Source organism: Hyperolius riggenbachi, chromosome 5, assembly GCF_040937935.1.
Source record: "Hyperolius riggenbachi isolate aHypRig1 chromosome 5, aHypRig1.pri, whole genome shotgun sequence".
Classification (NCBI taxonomy): Eukaryota; Metazoa; Chordata; class Amphibia; order Anura; family Hyperoliidae; genus Hyperolius; species Hyperolius riggenbachi.
This window is the reverse complement of record NC_090650.1, coordinates 402,080,818-402,096,334: the sequence shown is the minus strand read 5'-3', so window position 1 is coordinate 402,096,334 and position 15,517 is coordinate 402,080,818. Positions and strand designations below refer to the sequence as shown.

At 48.3% G+C, this 15,517-nt stretch overlaps 1 protein-coding gene across 1 annotated transcript in view; it reads right to left on the bottom strand.

Annotated features, from left to right (window-relative positions):
* LOC137519449 (fibrocystin-L-like) overlaps window positions 1–13,208 on the bottom strand; it is a 43,500-nt gene extending 30,292 nt beyond the window's left edge. Inside the window, exon 1 of the mRNA XM_068238403.1 lies at window positions 13,074–13,208. Coding sequence (XP_068094504.1) covers window positions 13,074–13,208 — 135 coding nt within the window. The remainder of the gene's footprint in view (window positions 1–13,073) is intronic.
* Window positions 13,209–15,517: the final 2,309 nt, after the last annotated feature.

Below are 15,517 nucleotides of genomic sequence, written 5' to 3'. Positions count from 1 at the left end.
CGGTGTACCACTATTCCCAGCAGACACAGAACAGTACACAGAATGCTATATAGTGTGGCTGAACGAGCGGTGTACTACTGTTCCCAGCAGACACAGAACAGTACACAGAATGCTATATAGTGTGGCTGAACGAGCGGTGTACTACTGTTCCCAGCAGACACAGAACAGTACACAGAATGCTATATAGTGTGGCTGAACGAGCGGTGTACTACTGTTCCCAGCAGACACAGAACAGTACACAGAATGCTATATAGTGTGGCTGAACGAGCGGTGTACCACTGTTCCCAGCAGACACAGAACAGTACACAGAATGCTATATAGTGTGGCTGAACGAGCGGTGTACCACTGTTCCCAGCAGACACAGAACAGTACACAGAATGCTATATAGTGTGGCTGAACGAGCGGTGTACTACTGTTCCCAGCAGTGACACACAATGACTGGGGGGGACCCTGGCTAGCGTGGCTGGAGCGCGAACTACCCTGCCTGCCTACCCAAAGCTAAACCCACAGACAAATGGCGGAGATATGACGTGGTTCGGGTATTTATTTACCCGAACCACGTGACAGTTCGGCCAATCAGAGCGCGTTCGGGTCCGAACCACGTGACCCGTTCGGCCAATCACAGCGCTAGCCGAACGTTCGGGGAACGTTCGGCCATGCGCTCTTAGTTCGGCCATATGGCCGAATGGTTTGGCCGAGCACCGTCAGGTGTTCGGCCGAACTCGAACATCACCCGAACAGGGTGATGTTCTGCAGAACCCGAACAGTGGCGAACACTGTTCGCCCAACACTAGTGTGCACACAGCTCTGGGTGTCAGTGGGCTGTGGAGTGTCACACACACAAAAAAAACACACGACACCAATGTGCTAGCCCTTAAAAGGGCTGTTTGGGATGCTTTCACAGCAACACAGTGAGAGGAACAAGAACACAGGCCTAGCTAATGCTTTAGCTACCTATCTGCAGCAAGTCTGACCCTGCTCTCACTATCATTCAGCAGCCAGCAGAGAATTCATCCAATATGGCCACTGCAACTTCTTTTTGATAGGGGTGGGGGTCCAGAAAGGGCTGCTAGCTGATTGGCTGCCATGTGTCTGCTGACCGTGAAGTAAGGGGTCAAAGTTTAGTTTAATGATGATGTATAGGTGGCAGGTTGAACAACCCAAATGTTCACTGGTCACCGCGAATGCTAACAGCGGAAGTTCGCAGAATACTGTCCACCAGCGAACTGTTCGGGCCATCTCTAGCCAGCACACTTGCAGTGAAGTTCAGTGGTGGTTTAGTATGTTCATTGAGGGTGAAGTCTAGTATGCCAGGACTTCTGTGCCTATAGGCTCCTGTGATTTAAATCTGGGTCTGCCTGAGGGTGGTACTAAGAGCACTTTCAGTATAATCACTTCCCAGGAGAAGGAGACAGGCGGAACCTTTATACTCTCCTTTACTGCTGACCCATACACGCGTGCAACTTTCTCGGGGTTCCCATTGCATGGGCCCCGTATGTAAGTTTTGTTTTTATGCTATTTTTTAAGCCGTTTTTACTATGAAAACTCTATATTAAACGGTTTACACTTAAAGTTGCCGTTTGTTTGTTTTTTATGATGTTTACTGATATCCATTTGTGCGATAAATCATTGCTGAATTGGCGGATCCTGGACAGACTGTTGCTTACTGATGTCCTACCAAAGCGTTGATACAACCTTACAATGTGGGTTGTCACCAGTGTTGCTTGGATACCTCATTATCCTATTCGAGTTTGGTCGAATTAGGATAGTAAACTATCCGAATTCACTCGAAGTTCAATATTCGAGTTAATCGAATATCCGATTCGAACTCGGATATCTGACGTCACTATCCGAGTCTGTATTCGATTAAAATATTCGAGCTGGCCATAAATAGCTTTTAAAACTTGTATTGGAGGTCAATGATGCATGAAACCACCTTTTTTATGAAGACAAACATCAAGTGATTATGTGGTGATGTAGTAGTTATAAAAAAGGTATCAAAAATAGTAAATTAACTTCATGAAAAGTGTTTGCATGAGAAGGTGTGTCCAAAATGTTGTTGGAAGTCTTCATTTACGTCGTCTTCATTTTCTTCTCCTATATCTTCTTCTTCTTCTATATCTTCTTCTTTTTCTTCTTCTTCTATATCTTCTTCTACTCGAATCTTCTTCATCTTCTACTTCTTGTATCTTCTTCAATTATCTTTTTCTTCTTCTATATCTTCTTCCTCTTCTTCTTCTATATCTTCTTCTTCTTCTAAATCTTCTTCTTCTTCTATATCTTCTTATTCTTCTTCTTCTATACCTTCTTCTTCTTCTAAATCTTCTTCTTCTTCTATATCTTCTTATTCTTCTTCTTCTATACCTTCTTCTTCTTCTATATCTTCTTCTTCTTCTTCTTCATCATCTTCTTCTTCTTCTCCTTCTCCTTCTTCTATATCTTCTTCTTCTTCTAAATCTTTTTCTTCTTCTTATATATCTTCTTCTTCTTCTTATATATCTTCTTCTTCTATATCCTCTTCTTCTATATCTTCCTCTTCTTCTATATCTTCTTCATCTTCGTCTTCTATTTCTATATTTTCTTCATCTTCTTCTTCTATATCTTCTTGTTCTTCGTCTTCTTCTTCTATATCTTCTTCATCTTCTTCTTCTATATCTTCTTCTATATCTTCTTCTTCTATATCTTCTTCGTCTTCTTCCTCTTCTTCTCTATCATTATATTATGTGTCTTGGTTTTCCTTTCTTTTGTAATATTTTTTTTACTTCATTTGTGGAAATATGTTATTTTAATAACACCATAGTGATATTTGTGTTAATGGCATAGTAGGTAGGTAGTGGCACATTGCAAGCCACAGCGCCTTTTTCTGTGTACCCTGGTGGTGGTAAAACACAGACATCAGCAGGAGGAGGAAGTAGTTGCAGGCTTGCAGCTATTGTAGTGTGGTAATAGCTGCTGGTAGGAGAGTGGGTGGGCAGGTGGCAGCAGAAAATAGTTCTTCTTCTGTTCTCCCTGACAGTGGTAGCAGCACACAGACAGCAGAAGCTCAATGCAGCTACAGGAGGAGGAGTAGTGTGTGTCAGGCAGTGTGATGTGACTGACATAATAGGCCCTGGTTCCTAGCGGTGGTACCAGGGCCGTAAATAAACAGCATGAGGTTCCAGACAGCGGTCGTGAAGCCCACATTGTGTCCAATACACAATTGAGACAGCACAGTTTTCAACCCGGACACCTCTAAATTAATTACTTTTTTTCAAATTAATGCAGGCAGCTATTTTTGAGCGTAATAGCTGTTGGCGCATGGGCAGCAGCACCTTGTAATGTGTTCCCTGGCAGTGGAGACACATACAGCAGGAGGAAATACAACAGCAGGCAGCGTGAGGAGGATCAGTGTGTGTGGCAGACTGGCAGCAGGCAGGAGGGCAGGCAGCGAGACATAATAGGCCCTGGTTCCTAGCAGTGGTTCCAGGGCCGTAAATAAACACCATGAGGTTCCAGACAGCGGTCATGAAGCCCACATTGTGTCCAATACACAATTGGGACAGCACAGTTTTCAACCCGGACACCTCTAAATTAATTACATTTTTTTTTTCAAATGGATGCAGCTATTTTTGAGCGTAATAGCTGGTGGCGCATGGGCAGCAGCACCTTGTAATGTGTTCCCTGTCAGTGGAGACACAGACAGCAGGAGGAAATACAACAGCAGGCAGCGTGAGGAGGTTGAGTGTGTGGCAGACTGGCAGCAGGCAGGAGGGCAGGCAGCGAGACATAATAGGCCCTGGTTCCTAGCAGTGGTTCCAGGGCGTAAATAAACACCATGAGGTTCCAGACAGCGGTCGTGAAGCCCACATTGTGTCCAATACACAATTGGGACAGCACAGTTTTCAACCCGGACACCTCTAAATTAACTACATTTTTTTTCAAATAGATGCAGCTATTTTTGAGCGTAATAGCTGGTGGCGCATGGGCAGCAGCACCTTGTAATGTGTTCCCTGTCAGTGGAGACACAGACAGCAGGAGGAAATACAACAGCAGGCAGCGTGAGGAGGTTGAGTGTGTGGCAGACTGGCATCAGGCAGGAGGGCAGGCAGCGAGACATAATAGGTCCTGGTTCCTAGCGGTGGTTCCAGGGCCGTAAATAAACACCATGAGGTTCCAGACAGCGGTCGTGAAGCCCACATTGTGTCCAATACACAATTGGGACAGCACAGTTTTCAACCCGGACACCTCTAAATTAATTACAATTATTTTTTTTCAAATTAATGCAGGCAGCTATTTTTGAGCGTAATAGCTGTTGGCGCATGGGCAGCAGCACCTTGTAATGTGTTTCCTGGCAGTGGAGACACAGACAGCAGGAGGAAATACAACAGCAGGCAGCGTGAGGAGGATCAGTGTGTGTGGCAGACTGGCAGCAGGCAGGAGGGCAGGCAGCGAGACATAATAGGCCCTGGTTCCTAGCAGTGGTTCCAGGGCGTAAATAAACACCATGAGGTTCCAGACAGCGGTCGTGAAGCCCACATTGTGTCCAATACACAATTGGGACAGCACAGTTTTCAACCCGGACACCTCTAAATTAACTACATTTTTTTTCAAATAGATGCAGCTATTTTTGAGCGTAATAGCTGGTGGCGCATGGGCAGCAGCACCTTGTAATGTGTTCCCTGTCAGTGGAGACACAGACAGCAGGAGGAAATACAACAGCAGGCAGCGTGAGGAGGTTGAGTGTGTGGCAGACTGGCAGCAGGCAGGAGGGCAGGCAGCGAGACATAATAGGTCCTGGTTCCTAGCGGTGGTTCCAGGGCCGTAAATAAACACCATGAGGTTCCAGACAGCGGTCGTGAAGCCCACATTGTGTCCAATACACAATTGGGACAGCACAGTTTTCAACCCGGACACCTCTAAATTAATTACAATGTTTTTTTCTTTCAAATGGATGCAGCTATTTTTGAGCGTAATAGCTGGTGGCGCATGGGCAGCAGCACCTTGTAATGTGTTCCCTGGCAGTGGAGACACAGACAGCAGGAAGAAATACAGCAGCAGCAGCAGGTGTAATGTGTGTGCGCCACTTCATGTCCCCCTCTCGCCGACAACAGGGGCCAGGAATTCGCCTTCCACCCAAGCCTGGTTCATTTTGAGAAACGTCAGTCTGTCCACAGACTTGTGAGACACAACGAGATCGCTTCTCAGTGACGACTCCACCGGCTGCACTGAAGCAACGCTCTGACAGTACGCTGGAAGGGGGGCAGGAGAGCACTTCCAGGGCGTACTGCGCAAGCTCACTCCAGATCGGCAGGTGCTTGACCCAATACTCCATGGGATCAACAGGGGCCACGCTGTCAAGCCCGCTGAAGGACCCTATGTAGTCAGCCACCATGCGGGTCAAGCGCTGCCTGTGACTGGAGAAGGATGCTGCTGCAGGCACCTTCTCTCTAGTCCTTGGCAGCTCTACACTCATGTAGAGCTCTTGGGTCAGAGACAGCAGGTCTGTGGTGCGCGTGCACGTGCGCTTGCTGCTGGTGGATGCAGGCACCTGCTGCTGCCTCTGTGCTGGCTGGACAGTGGGGGTGGATGTCTGAGGGAAGGCTTCCTCCAAGCGCTCAACAAGGGACAGCTGCAAATCCCTCATTTGTTGCGCACGGTCTCCTCCTGCAGGCAGGAACTGGCTGAGCTTCCCCTTCAGACGTGGGTCCAGCATCATGCAGATCCAGATTTCCTCCCTCTGCTTCATCTGGATCACCCTTGGGTCCTTGCGCAGACACCTCAGCATGTGTGCTGCCATTGGGAAGAGTCTGGCCACGTCTGTTGGCACATCATCGGCAGCCCCAGAGCCGACAGTGCTGTTCTCCTCTTCCTCTGCCTCCTCCACCTCATCCTCTCTCCACCCCCACACCAGTCCAGCTGCGCTCTGCTGCTCCCCCTCATCAGCAGCAAGGTCAGGGACCTCCACCAACTCCAAGCCCTCCTCCTCAGAGGTGGCCTGTGAAGCTGCCTGCAGCTCCTGCTGGTCCAAGGCTGCTGCTCCCTCTTCCAGCAGTGCATACAGGGCCCTGTCCAGCACACACACCAAGGGGACCCACTCGCACACCATTGCATGGTCCCTGCTTACCATGTTGGTGGCCTGCAGGAAGGGTGCCAGGACTGAGCACACCTGCTGCATGTGCCCCCAGTCCTCCGTGGAGATGATGGACGGGAGGTTGGTGGCGGCACGCCCAGTTGCAGTGATGGAGGCAACTGTTGCTCGTGCAAGGTACTGGCTGACAGCCTGCCTCTGTTCAACCAGACACTCCAACATCGCCAGGGTGGAGTTCCAGCGAGTTGGAACATCGATCGTGAGCCGGTGCTGTGGCAGGTGCAGCTCCTTCTGCTCCTCTTCCAGGCTCGCTATGGCTGCAGGCAAGTGCTGGAAATGACACACAACCTTCCTTGCCGCCTCAAGGAGTCGGTCCATCCCCTGGTAGGTCCGCAGGAACTTTTGGACTACCAGGTTCAGGACGTGCGCCAGGCAGGGGATGTGGGTCAGGTCTCCCCTGCTGATTGCAGCAACCAGGTTTGCCCCATTGTCGGACACCACCTCTCCGACTCTGAGGCCTCTGGGGGTCAGCCAATTCCTCTCCTGCTCTCGGAGTTTGGCTAGGACATGGTTCGCCGTCAGTTTGGTCTTCCCCAGGCTGACCAATTCCAGCAGCGCTTGGCAGTGGTGGGGCTTCACGCTGCTGCTGAGGCGGGGGGTTTGGGCTGGTGTGCCGGAGGATGGAAGCGGATCAGAGGAACCTGCTGCAATTCCGCTGACCCTGCATGGTGGCACCACCCACTGCATTGTTGGTGCTGCTGCTGCTCTGACAGTGCCCGATGCTGCTCCCCCCTCCTCACCCCCTTCCACCAAGCTGACCCAATGCGCGGTGAAGGACAGATAGTGGCCTGTCCCAAACCGGCTGCTCCACGAGTCCATGGTGACGTGGACCCGTTGACCCACCGCGTGCTCCAGCCCTCTCCCGACATTGGCCATCACAGAGCGGTGAAGTGCAGGGATGGCTGTGCGTGCGAAAAAATGTCGGCTGGGGATTGGCCAATCGGGGGCTGCACACATCAGGAGCGCACGCATGTCGCTCCCCTCCTCAACAAGGGAATAAGGCAGGAGTTGGGAGCACATGGCCCGTGCCAGCAAGCCGTTCAGCTGACGCACGCGGCGGCTGCTGGGAGGCAGAACCCTGACTACCCCCTGGAAGGTGTCGCTGAGCAGGGTCTGGCGACGCCTTTTGCTGGCACGGGAATCAGTGGAGGTGGCAGAGGAGGCCACTGAGGACTGGCTGCCAGAACAGGCCTCAGTGTCAGCGGCAGCAGTTGCAGAGGGAGGAGGAGCAGTGCGTTTCTGACGCACTCCTGCTGGTGCTGCTGGAAGAGGTGGAGGAGGGCGGGTGGCTGCTGCCGACAGCTTCGCAGTGGTGGCAGGCCTGCCACTGCCACTGCCAGCTTCCTTCAACTTCATGAACTCCTCATGCTCATGAAAGTTTTTCCCTGCAAGATGGTTGACCAGAGAGGTGGTGCCAAACGCAGAGGGCTCCTTCCCTCTGCTGAGCTGCTGGCGGCACTGGTTGCAGGTGGCATACTTGCACTCCACATATGGCAGGGTGAAATAATTCCAAATTGGGGAGGTGAAGTTGCCCCTTCGGCTGGAAGGTGCTGCCGCCGCTGGTCTCCCTGTGGTGGTTGGGGGGAGGGGGTTCTTGGTGCGGCCGGTGGTGGCACTGGCAGAGCTCGTCTCCGGATCAGCACGCTGTGTGGCCTGCATACCACGCCCACTTGTGATCCTGCCCATGCCTGCGATGCTGATCCTTCTAGCAAGGCCCACAGACGCAGCATCAGAAAAGAAAAACAGTTGAATCAGGCACTGCAGTAATAACTGATTTAATGGCGTTTCTGATTGTGAATAAAATCACCATTGCTGTATCAAAAATTGTGACATTCAAAAAGGTAGGTACAAAACATCATCATCTGTAGAAAAATCGTCATGTGCAAACATCTTGTGCATTCAAACAGTTGCAAGAGGAGGATGTCCTACCATATCAAAGGTGGCGGTGGTGGGTGCAGGGCGAAAACGGTAGCCTAACGGCCGTTTCGCACGGCGCTGCTTCTTCCGAGGCTGATCCACGTTAGTACACATGAATGCACAGGCTTTTATTTCCTGTGTCATGAACTGGGGGCGGGTATGCTATGACGTACGCATTTCCGGCCGCATGCGTAAAAACGTAAGCGTCAACCGGGCGTTAACGCGTCCAAAAGGGGAAACGCGTTACCGAATGCGTAACAAAATATGCGTCGGCGCAAACCATGCGTATCAGCATGGAATGTATGCGGGCGCGTAACTCTGTATGCACGCAATCAAAAAGGAGGCGTATTCACCATCTTAAAGGAGCTTATTGCTCCAGATTGCAGATTAAATCGTAAGAAAAGCTGTTTGAGGCTAACTGTGAAATACAGTGACTCAAACGTGCATGTGGAACGTGGGATTGCGTGAAAATGCTAAAAATGCGAGAGGGAGAGGGGGAACTAAAGAACAGTGGAGACAATAATTACAGGAATCATCAATCCTCATTGCAAACCTGTTTACATAAAATTGCAGCATCTAAATTTACTTATCAAAAATGCATATTTTAAGCTTATAAAATAATCTCAGATGTAAAAATTGCTACAGCTATGGATCTAGAAAACATGCCAAATCGTTGTGGTCATTAAAACCCAATGGACCTAGGGCTTCACTTTTGATAATCAAAAGCGACTCTTTTCTTAGTAAAAGTCGAGAGCGATCTCCTCCCCGTTTGGGAATCATGACTTGTGCCAGACCACAAAATTTCAACACGTCTGGATTGCTTTCATGTATTTGTCTAACATGCTCTATCATTCTCGTGGCGCCTTTACCGTTTTCAATGGAACGCCAATGTTCTTGTATTCTCTCTTTTAGGGGGCGTGTAGTTTTGCCAATATAAAATCGGCCGCAAGGGCACCACAGAGCATAGACCACAAATTTAGTATTACAAGTGATTAAGTCACGCACTGTCCACTGCAAGGCACCTACGCGATAAAACGTGCCGGTACACATAAATTGGCAGTGGGAGCAAAAAACCGCCGTGCGAAACGGCCGTTAGGCTACCGTTTTTGCCCTGCACCCACCACCGCCACCTTTGATATGGTAGGACCTCCTCCTCTTGCAACTGTTTGAATGCACAAGATGTTTGCACATGACGATTTTTCTACAGATGATGATGTTTTGTACCTACCTTTTTGAATGTCACAATTTTTGATACAGCAATGGTGATTTTATTCACAATCAGAAACACCATTAAATCAGTTATTACTGCAGTGCCTGATTCAACTGTTTTTCTTTTCTGATGCTGATCCAATGTGTATGTTTCGCTATTTTAGTCATGAGCACGCAGTATCTGTTATAATATCAAGGTGGCTTATAGAACATCCGTCCATCCTTTCTCCCAGTAACACGGCTAGAGACTCTGTAGTGCCGGCAACCTATCACTTTTTGATTTGAAGGCCCACAGACGCATCCTCCTCATCAGAGCTGATGACATCCCCACTCCCAGGATCTGGCACCCAGTCTCTGTCCTTCACCCTGTCATCATCATCCTCCCCCTCCGCAAACATGTCCTGCTGGGATCCCACAAACTCCCCTTCTGCATGCATGGGCGGATGGACAGTCACCACTGTCTGACTGTCCAAAGCATCATACCCCAAAGTGTCCATGAGCATTCCTTCCTCCTCCAATTCTGCCGCAACAGCACTCCATAACCCCGCTGTGCTTGGGGATAAGAAGGTGCTGAGTGACAGGGTGCTGGTGTCGCCCGCTGGGGCTGGAGAACTGCACTCCTCCTCCTCCTCCCCAGGCAGTGCTAGTCGGCTGCTGCTGCTCTTGCGAACAGGAGTGGTGGCAGGGGTGGAGGACTCGGTTCCAGAGCTAATGGTGGCCTGCTCATCCACCATCAGTTCCACCACAGAATCTGCGTCCTTCTCCTCAATAGGACGGCTACGACCTGGCGGTGGGAGGAACATCTGCACCACACGCTGCTGCTGCTGTGTCTCTGCAGCGTGACTCCCAGCTGTTGGGCGGCCAAGGCGTCCACGGCCAGTGGTTAATGGCGGAATAGCCACTGGTGCAGACGCAGAACTGCGCATGGTGGTGGTGGCGCGGCTGCCACGCCCACGACTTCCTCTCTTGGCGATGCCCTTGCTGCTCTTGCTGCCCCTGCCCAAACCGCGGCTGCCCATGCCAGACATCGTATATTTTTAATATTATACAAATGAAAAAAAAAACTTATGTATGTAAAGGCGGGTGGGACAAGTGGGGTACTTTAATGGGGTGGGACTGGTGGTGGCGGGTGTGTGAGGTGACGGACAGGTGTACTCTACAGAAAAGATCGGTGTAGCGCTAACGAGACAGTGCGCACACAAAGACCCTAGCTGACGCTGACTGACGGTCTCCCTATACACAGACTACAGTACAATTCAGCGAATACACAATACAAGTAATATAAACAATAGGACGAGTGTAGCACTAACGAGAGGGTGCGGACAGCGCAGACGTGCACTGCGCACACAAAGACCCTAGCTGACGCTGACTGACGGTGTCCCTATACACAGACTACAGTACAGTACAAGTCCGCTAATACACAATAGAAGTAACAGAAAAAAATAGGACAGGTGTAGCACTAATGAGAGGGTGCGGACAGCGCAGACGTGCACTGCGCACACAAAGACCCTAGCTGACGCTGACTGACGGTGTCCCTATACACAGACTACAGTACAATTGCAGTTGGCTGATGGTGTAATGGTTAAGGGCTCTGCCTCTGACACAGGAGACCTGGGCTCGAATCTCGGCTCTGCCTGTTCAGTAGGCCAGCACTAATTCAGTAGGAGACCTTTGGCAAGTCTCCCTTACACTGCTACTGCCAATAGAGCGCGCCCTAGTGGCTGCTGCTCTGCTCTGGCGCTTTGAGTCCGCAAGGAGAAAAGCGCAATATAAATGTTATTTGTCTTGTCTTGTCTTGTCAATTCAGCGAATACACAATACAAGTAATATAAACAATAGGACGGGTGTAGCACTAACGAGAGGGTGCGGACAGCGCAGACGTGCACTGCGCACACAAAGACCCTAGCTGACGCTGACTGACGGTGTCCCTATACACAGACTACAGTACAGTACAAGTCAGCAAATACACAACAGAAGTAATATAAACAATAGGACGGGTGTAGCACTAATGAGAGGGTGCGGACAGCGCAGACGTGCACTGCGCACACAAAGACCCTAGGTAACACGGTGACGGACGCCGACGGTCCCTATACACAGACTAGAGTACACTACAGTACTACTAACTAAACAATAGAATAATCTAGCTAAATAATAGAACAGGTGTGACTAGATTACAGAGAGCAGATACAGGACAGGTATAGCAGTAAAGCTGGGCCTTGCTAACTACAAAATAGTACAAATCTATCTAACACAGAAGTAGTAGTACAGTCGAATAGGACAGGTGAGAGCACAGGTAACTAGAGACTAGAGCACAGAGCAGGGCAGGCTGCCTTGCCTAGGCACAGGGCCTAGCTGCTGGCTGCAGCTGCAGCAGTGACAGTCTCCCTCCCTAGTCCCTAATCACACAAACTAAACTGCCTAAAATACAATCTATCGACAATACAAAGCAATACAGTTGAATATCAAGTGTTGGAGTGTAAAAACCCTTGGTTTAGAACAATGTAAATGCACTTGCACACAGACAAAAAGCACTGGAGCAATCTCTCAGTACATTCAGTCAGTAAGTCGCAAGCAGGACGAGTAAGGCAAGATGGCGTCCGCTATTTATAGAGGGGGGCTTGGCCAGGCTCCCCCTCTGTGATTGGCTGCAGTCAGAGGGCTGAGGGCTGAGGACTCGAGGTGACGTCAGACGTCACGCTATCCGAGCTCGTGACGCTATCCGAGCTCGGATAGCTAGGATATCTCCGGATAGCTGCTTGCTATCCGAGTGCGCTCGGATAGCACAGCCAGGATAGCTAATACTATTCGAGCTCGGTATTCGAGCTCGAATAGTGAAAAAAGAGCTAGGATATCCGAGTATCTCGGATATCCTAGCTCAGATGAGCGCCACTGGTTGTCACCAGCTGGTAAGCCTCTTTCCTTTTTCTGGGTATCCATGATTACAGAGCTGTGCCGTGACCACAATATTTATTGCGGTGGAGATTTGCCTGCTCTGAATCTTGAAGACTCGTTTTTTGTTTTTGGGACTCTGCGCTGATCATGTATAATTTACCTGTTTGTGAACTCTGGACATTGTTCTTCTCTCAGCAGCGGCCACTTTGTTTCCTTGGTGCTGATACACATAGGCAAACTGATTTATGTTCTTGACTATACCTCCCATGTTTGTCAAATTAATGTGTGTCTATGTACTACAAAAATCATCATACTTGGTGAATAAAGCTGATTCTGATTGTGATTTTAATTCTTCTACCTGACTCTTTTGTGCTCCGCCCAGTTGTTAATGTGTAAATACCATTTGCTTACTAATTAGTAAATTAGTTAGTTTGTTAGGTTTACTGTACATTTTGGGTTTTGCTCACTGTGAAGTTGGTTATTTGCTTATCTGCTGTTTTCACTTGTATATAGTGCACTATTCTAAAAAATAATTATATTGCATCATACTCCTGTGTCCAGTCATCAAGATTGCTGCAAATAAAGGTCACTTGCCGGGTTATGCACAGACCTATAACATATTGTCACTGAGGACCAGGCATGGTCGGAAGAGCCCATTTCCATTTCCAGGACAATTCCGCATACCGTCATACCGAAATTCCGCATACCGGCACATTCCGGCGGTATTCCGCGGTATTCCGCGGTATTCCGCGATATTCCGCATGTATTTTCCGTAATTTTTATCCGGACTTCCGTAATTTTCAAATGATTGTGTCTATGTTGTCTATTGTCAATAAAGTTGTTGTATATTACGGAAACGTGATTGAAAAGTGTACTTTCGTAAATTTCAGCCTTTTATTATGGAAATGCTGTTTTTTTATATGCGCACTGTTTGCTGGGTGGCGCCCAGGCGGAATTTTGCGTCCATGAGCTTGTTGTCATGATTGGTCAACTCATTCCGCATCTCCTGATTGGTCAATTCATTCCGATTCCGATTTTGCCGGAATTCCACATTATTCCGCATTCCGGTTTGACGTTTCCGGATTCCGCGGAACAATGCGGAAACCCCAATTCCGGCGGTATTTCGGTATTTTAGCTTCCACGGAATTCGGAAGCTCATGCCTGCTGAGGACGCCTCAATTGAACTAACAAAAAAATTGTTTGTAAGACTGATGAAAGTGATGAAACTTGTTTTTGAACACAAAGTTGTCTAGCTGAAGGTCTCTTGTTTCGGAAATAGCATGGCCTGTAAAAAGGACCTTTACAAATAACAGCGTGATGTCTATTACTATATGTTACCTTTCCTGCAGGGTCTCCAGACTGATTGAAGTATAGGATTGTATTAGAATATCCCTTGATGTACAAGTTGTAGTAATCTGTCTCTGGGGGCACCAGGAAGCCAGATACTCGAACAGTACAAGACTGAGGCCAGGAAGTCGGGGTTCCATCAGTCCAGTAGGCACCAGCATACCCGGTGGAGTTCTCATTCAAAGTAAAAAATTGACTCTGGGAATAATAATATCCAACCCATCTCTCCACCTTCAACCCTCGGTTTCCTAATTGTGGATAAAAAAAGAAAAGCAACAGGAGAAAAAATGGTTTCTAAGAACAACATATATTTCTAAGCTTTACTAAACACAAGATATTAGGCAGAAGAAAAGGGTAGAGCTTCCTTTATTTCATTACAACATTTGTTGGAACCATTGTTGAAACCCAATTCCAGGTCTAAATCTGAACACAGCTAATTTGATCACTCAACCTGACACATCCAAGCTAAATGATATAAAATAAGGGCGTGTACACACACACAAATTTTGATTGGCCAATCACTGACCAATTTTACCACCTCCATGTAGTATGAGAGATTTCCTACAAAATCCATTCATAGTATTCAGAATCTATTGGCCTTCATACTACAGGACAATTGTGAAATTGGATGTGTGCATGCACTATAAGGCTCATGTGGCTGTTTATTGTATTGTCCAAGTGATTGGGGACAGACAGCGTTGTCTAAGAAGGTGTCAACCTCAGGGCCTTTTTACACCTAGGCAGTTTGGTGTGGTGTTTTTACTGCACCCCACCTCTATGCAATGATAGTTTATGGAGACTTTCATACTGCAATGTTATGATGCGACGGAAGTGACATTTTCGCTGCATCCCCAACCCAGGTCAAGAACTATGTTACCGTGCAGCTTCTGCGTCGAGTTGTGGCGATCTGTGTTGATCCGGAAGTCATCTTAGTCTATCGGAGCAACGCATGGATTCGTAAAAACTGACCTACGCGGCGTTGCAGCGCGCATGCATGGAAGCGTAGTTTAATAATATACTTACATGCACTTCCGTATAACTGAAGCAGGAAGTGATGGCAAGCGTGCGTCATCTCTTGCTTGGTCGTCAGACAGGTAACACCGCGCAATAGCGGTTCCCTGAACCCCTGTTTTTGACAGTGTGATTTGGTGCTTCGGGGTGCGATGCACCGCATCGCTAATACAGGTTTATAGTCTGAAACCGGCCTGAGGTTCTGGAAATCTGCTGCAGGAATGACTAGATTTTTTAACAGACAACATTTATTTATACAGTTGCAAGGTGAACACAGCTCCACTCCACCACTTCTACTGCAGTGCTCGACCTGGTTGGCAAAACCAAGAGATGCAGCACACAAGGGGAGGTCCGCGCTTGTCAGATTGAAGTAACCTTTATTAAGGACATATCCAAATTAAAACTTGGCAGGCATCATAGCTGACATGTTTCGGACTCAAACGTCCTTAATCATAGCTCATACAAAAATGGCAGTTTGAACATATAGATAGGGATGTCAGTACACAGTACCCGCCCCAAAAGCATCCGAATTAGGGAGTGGTCACATGCCAAGGGGGTGTCTAAAAGGCACCACCTCCCACCCACACAAGCAAAGCAGAACATCAATGCAACATTCAACATTAAAAATGCATATGTAGAAAAATATGTATATACAAACTAAAAACCAGGAGCATGTAACCTAAAAAGCTTCCAAAGGAGAAGAAACAACCAGTGACAGCAAGGACAAACCTGAAAGCACACCAACACGGAAGAGCAAACCTGAAAGCAGACCAACACGGAAGAGCAAGGCCGGTAACCTATTAACCATAAATCTGAGGGACAAGTGGCAAAAATCCTTTAAATAATGGTAGCCAAATCCCATCTCACATTTAAGCCATGTGGGACCCTAGTGTTTAGTTTAAAAATCCACTTGGCTTCCTTTCTCAGTAGTCTCTTATAGAGATCCCCTCCCCTCTTAGACGGTACTACTCTCTCAATCCCTCAAAAGGAAAAGCTGGTCATATTCCCTCCATG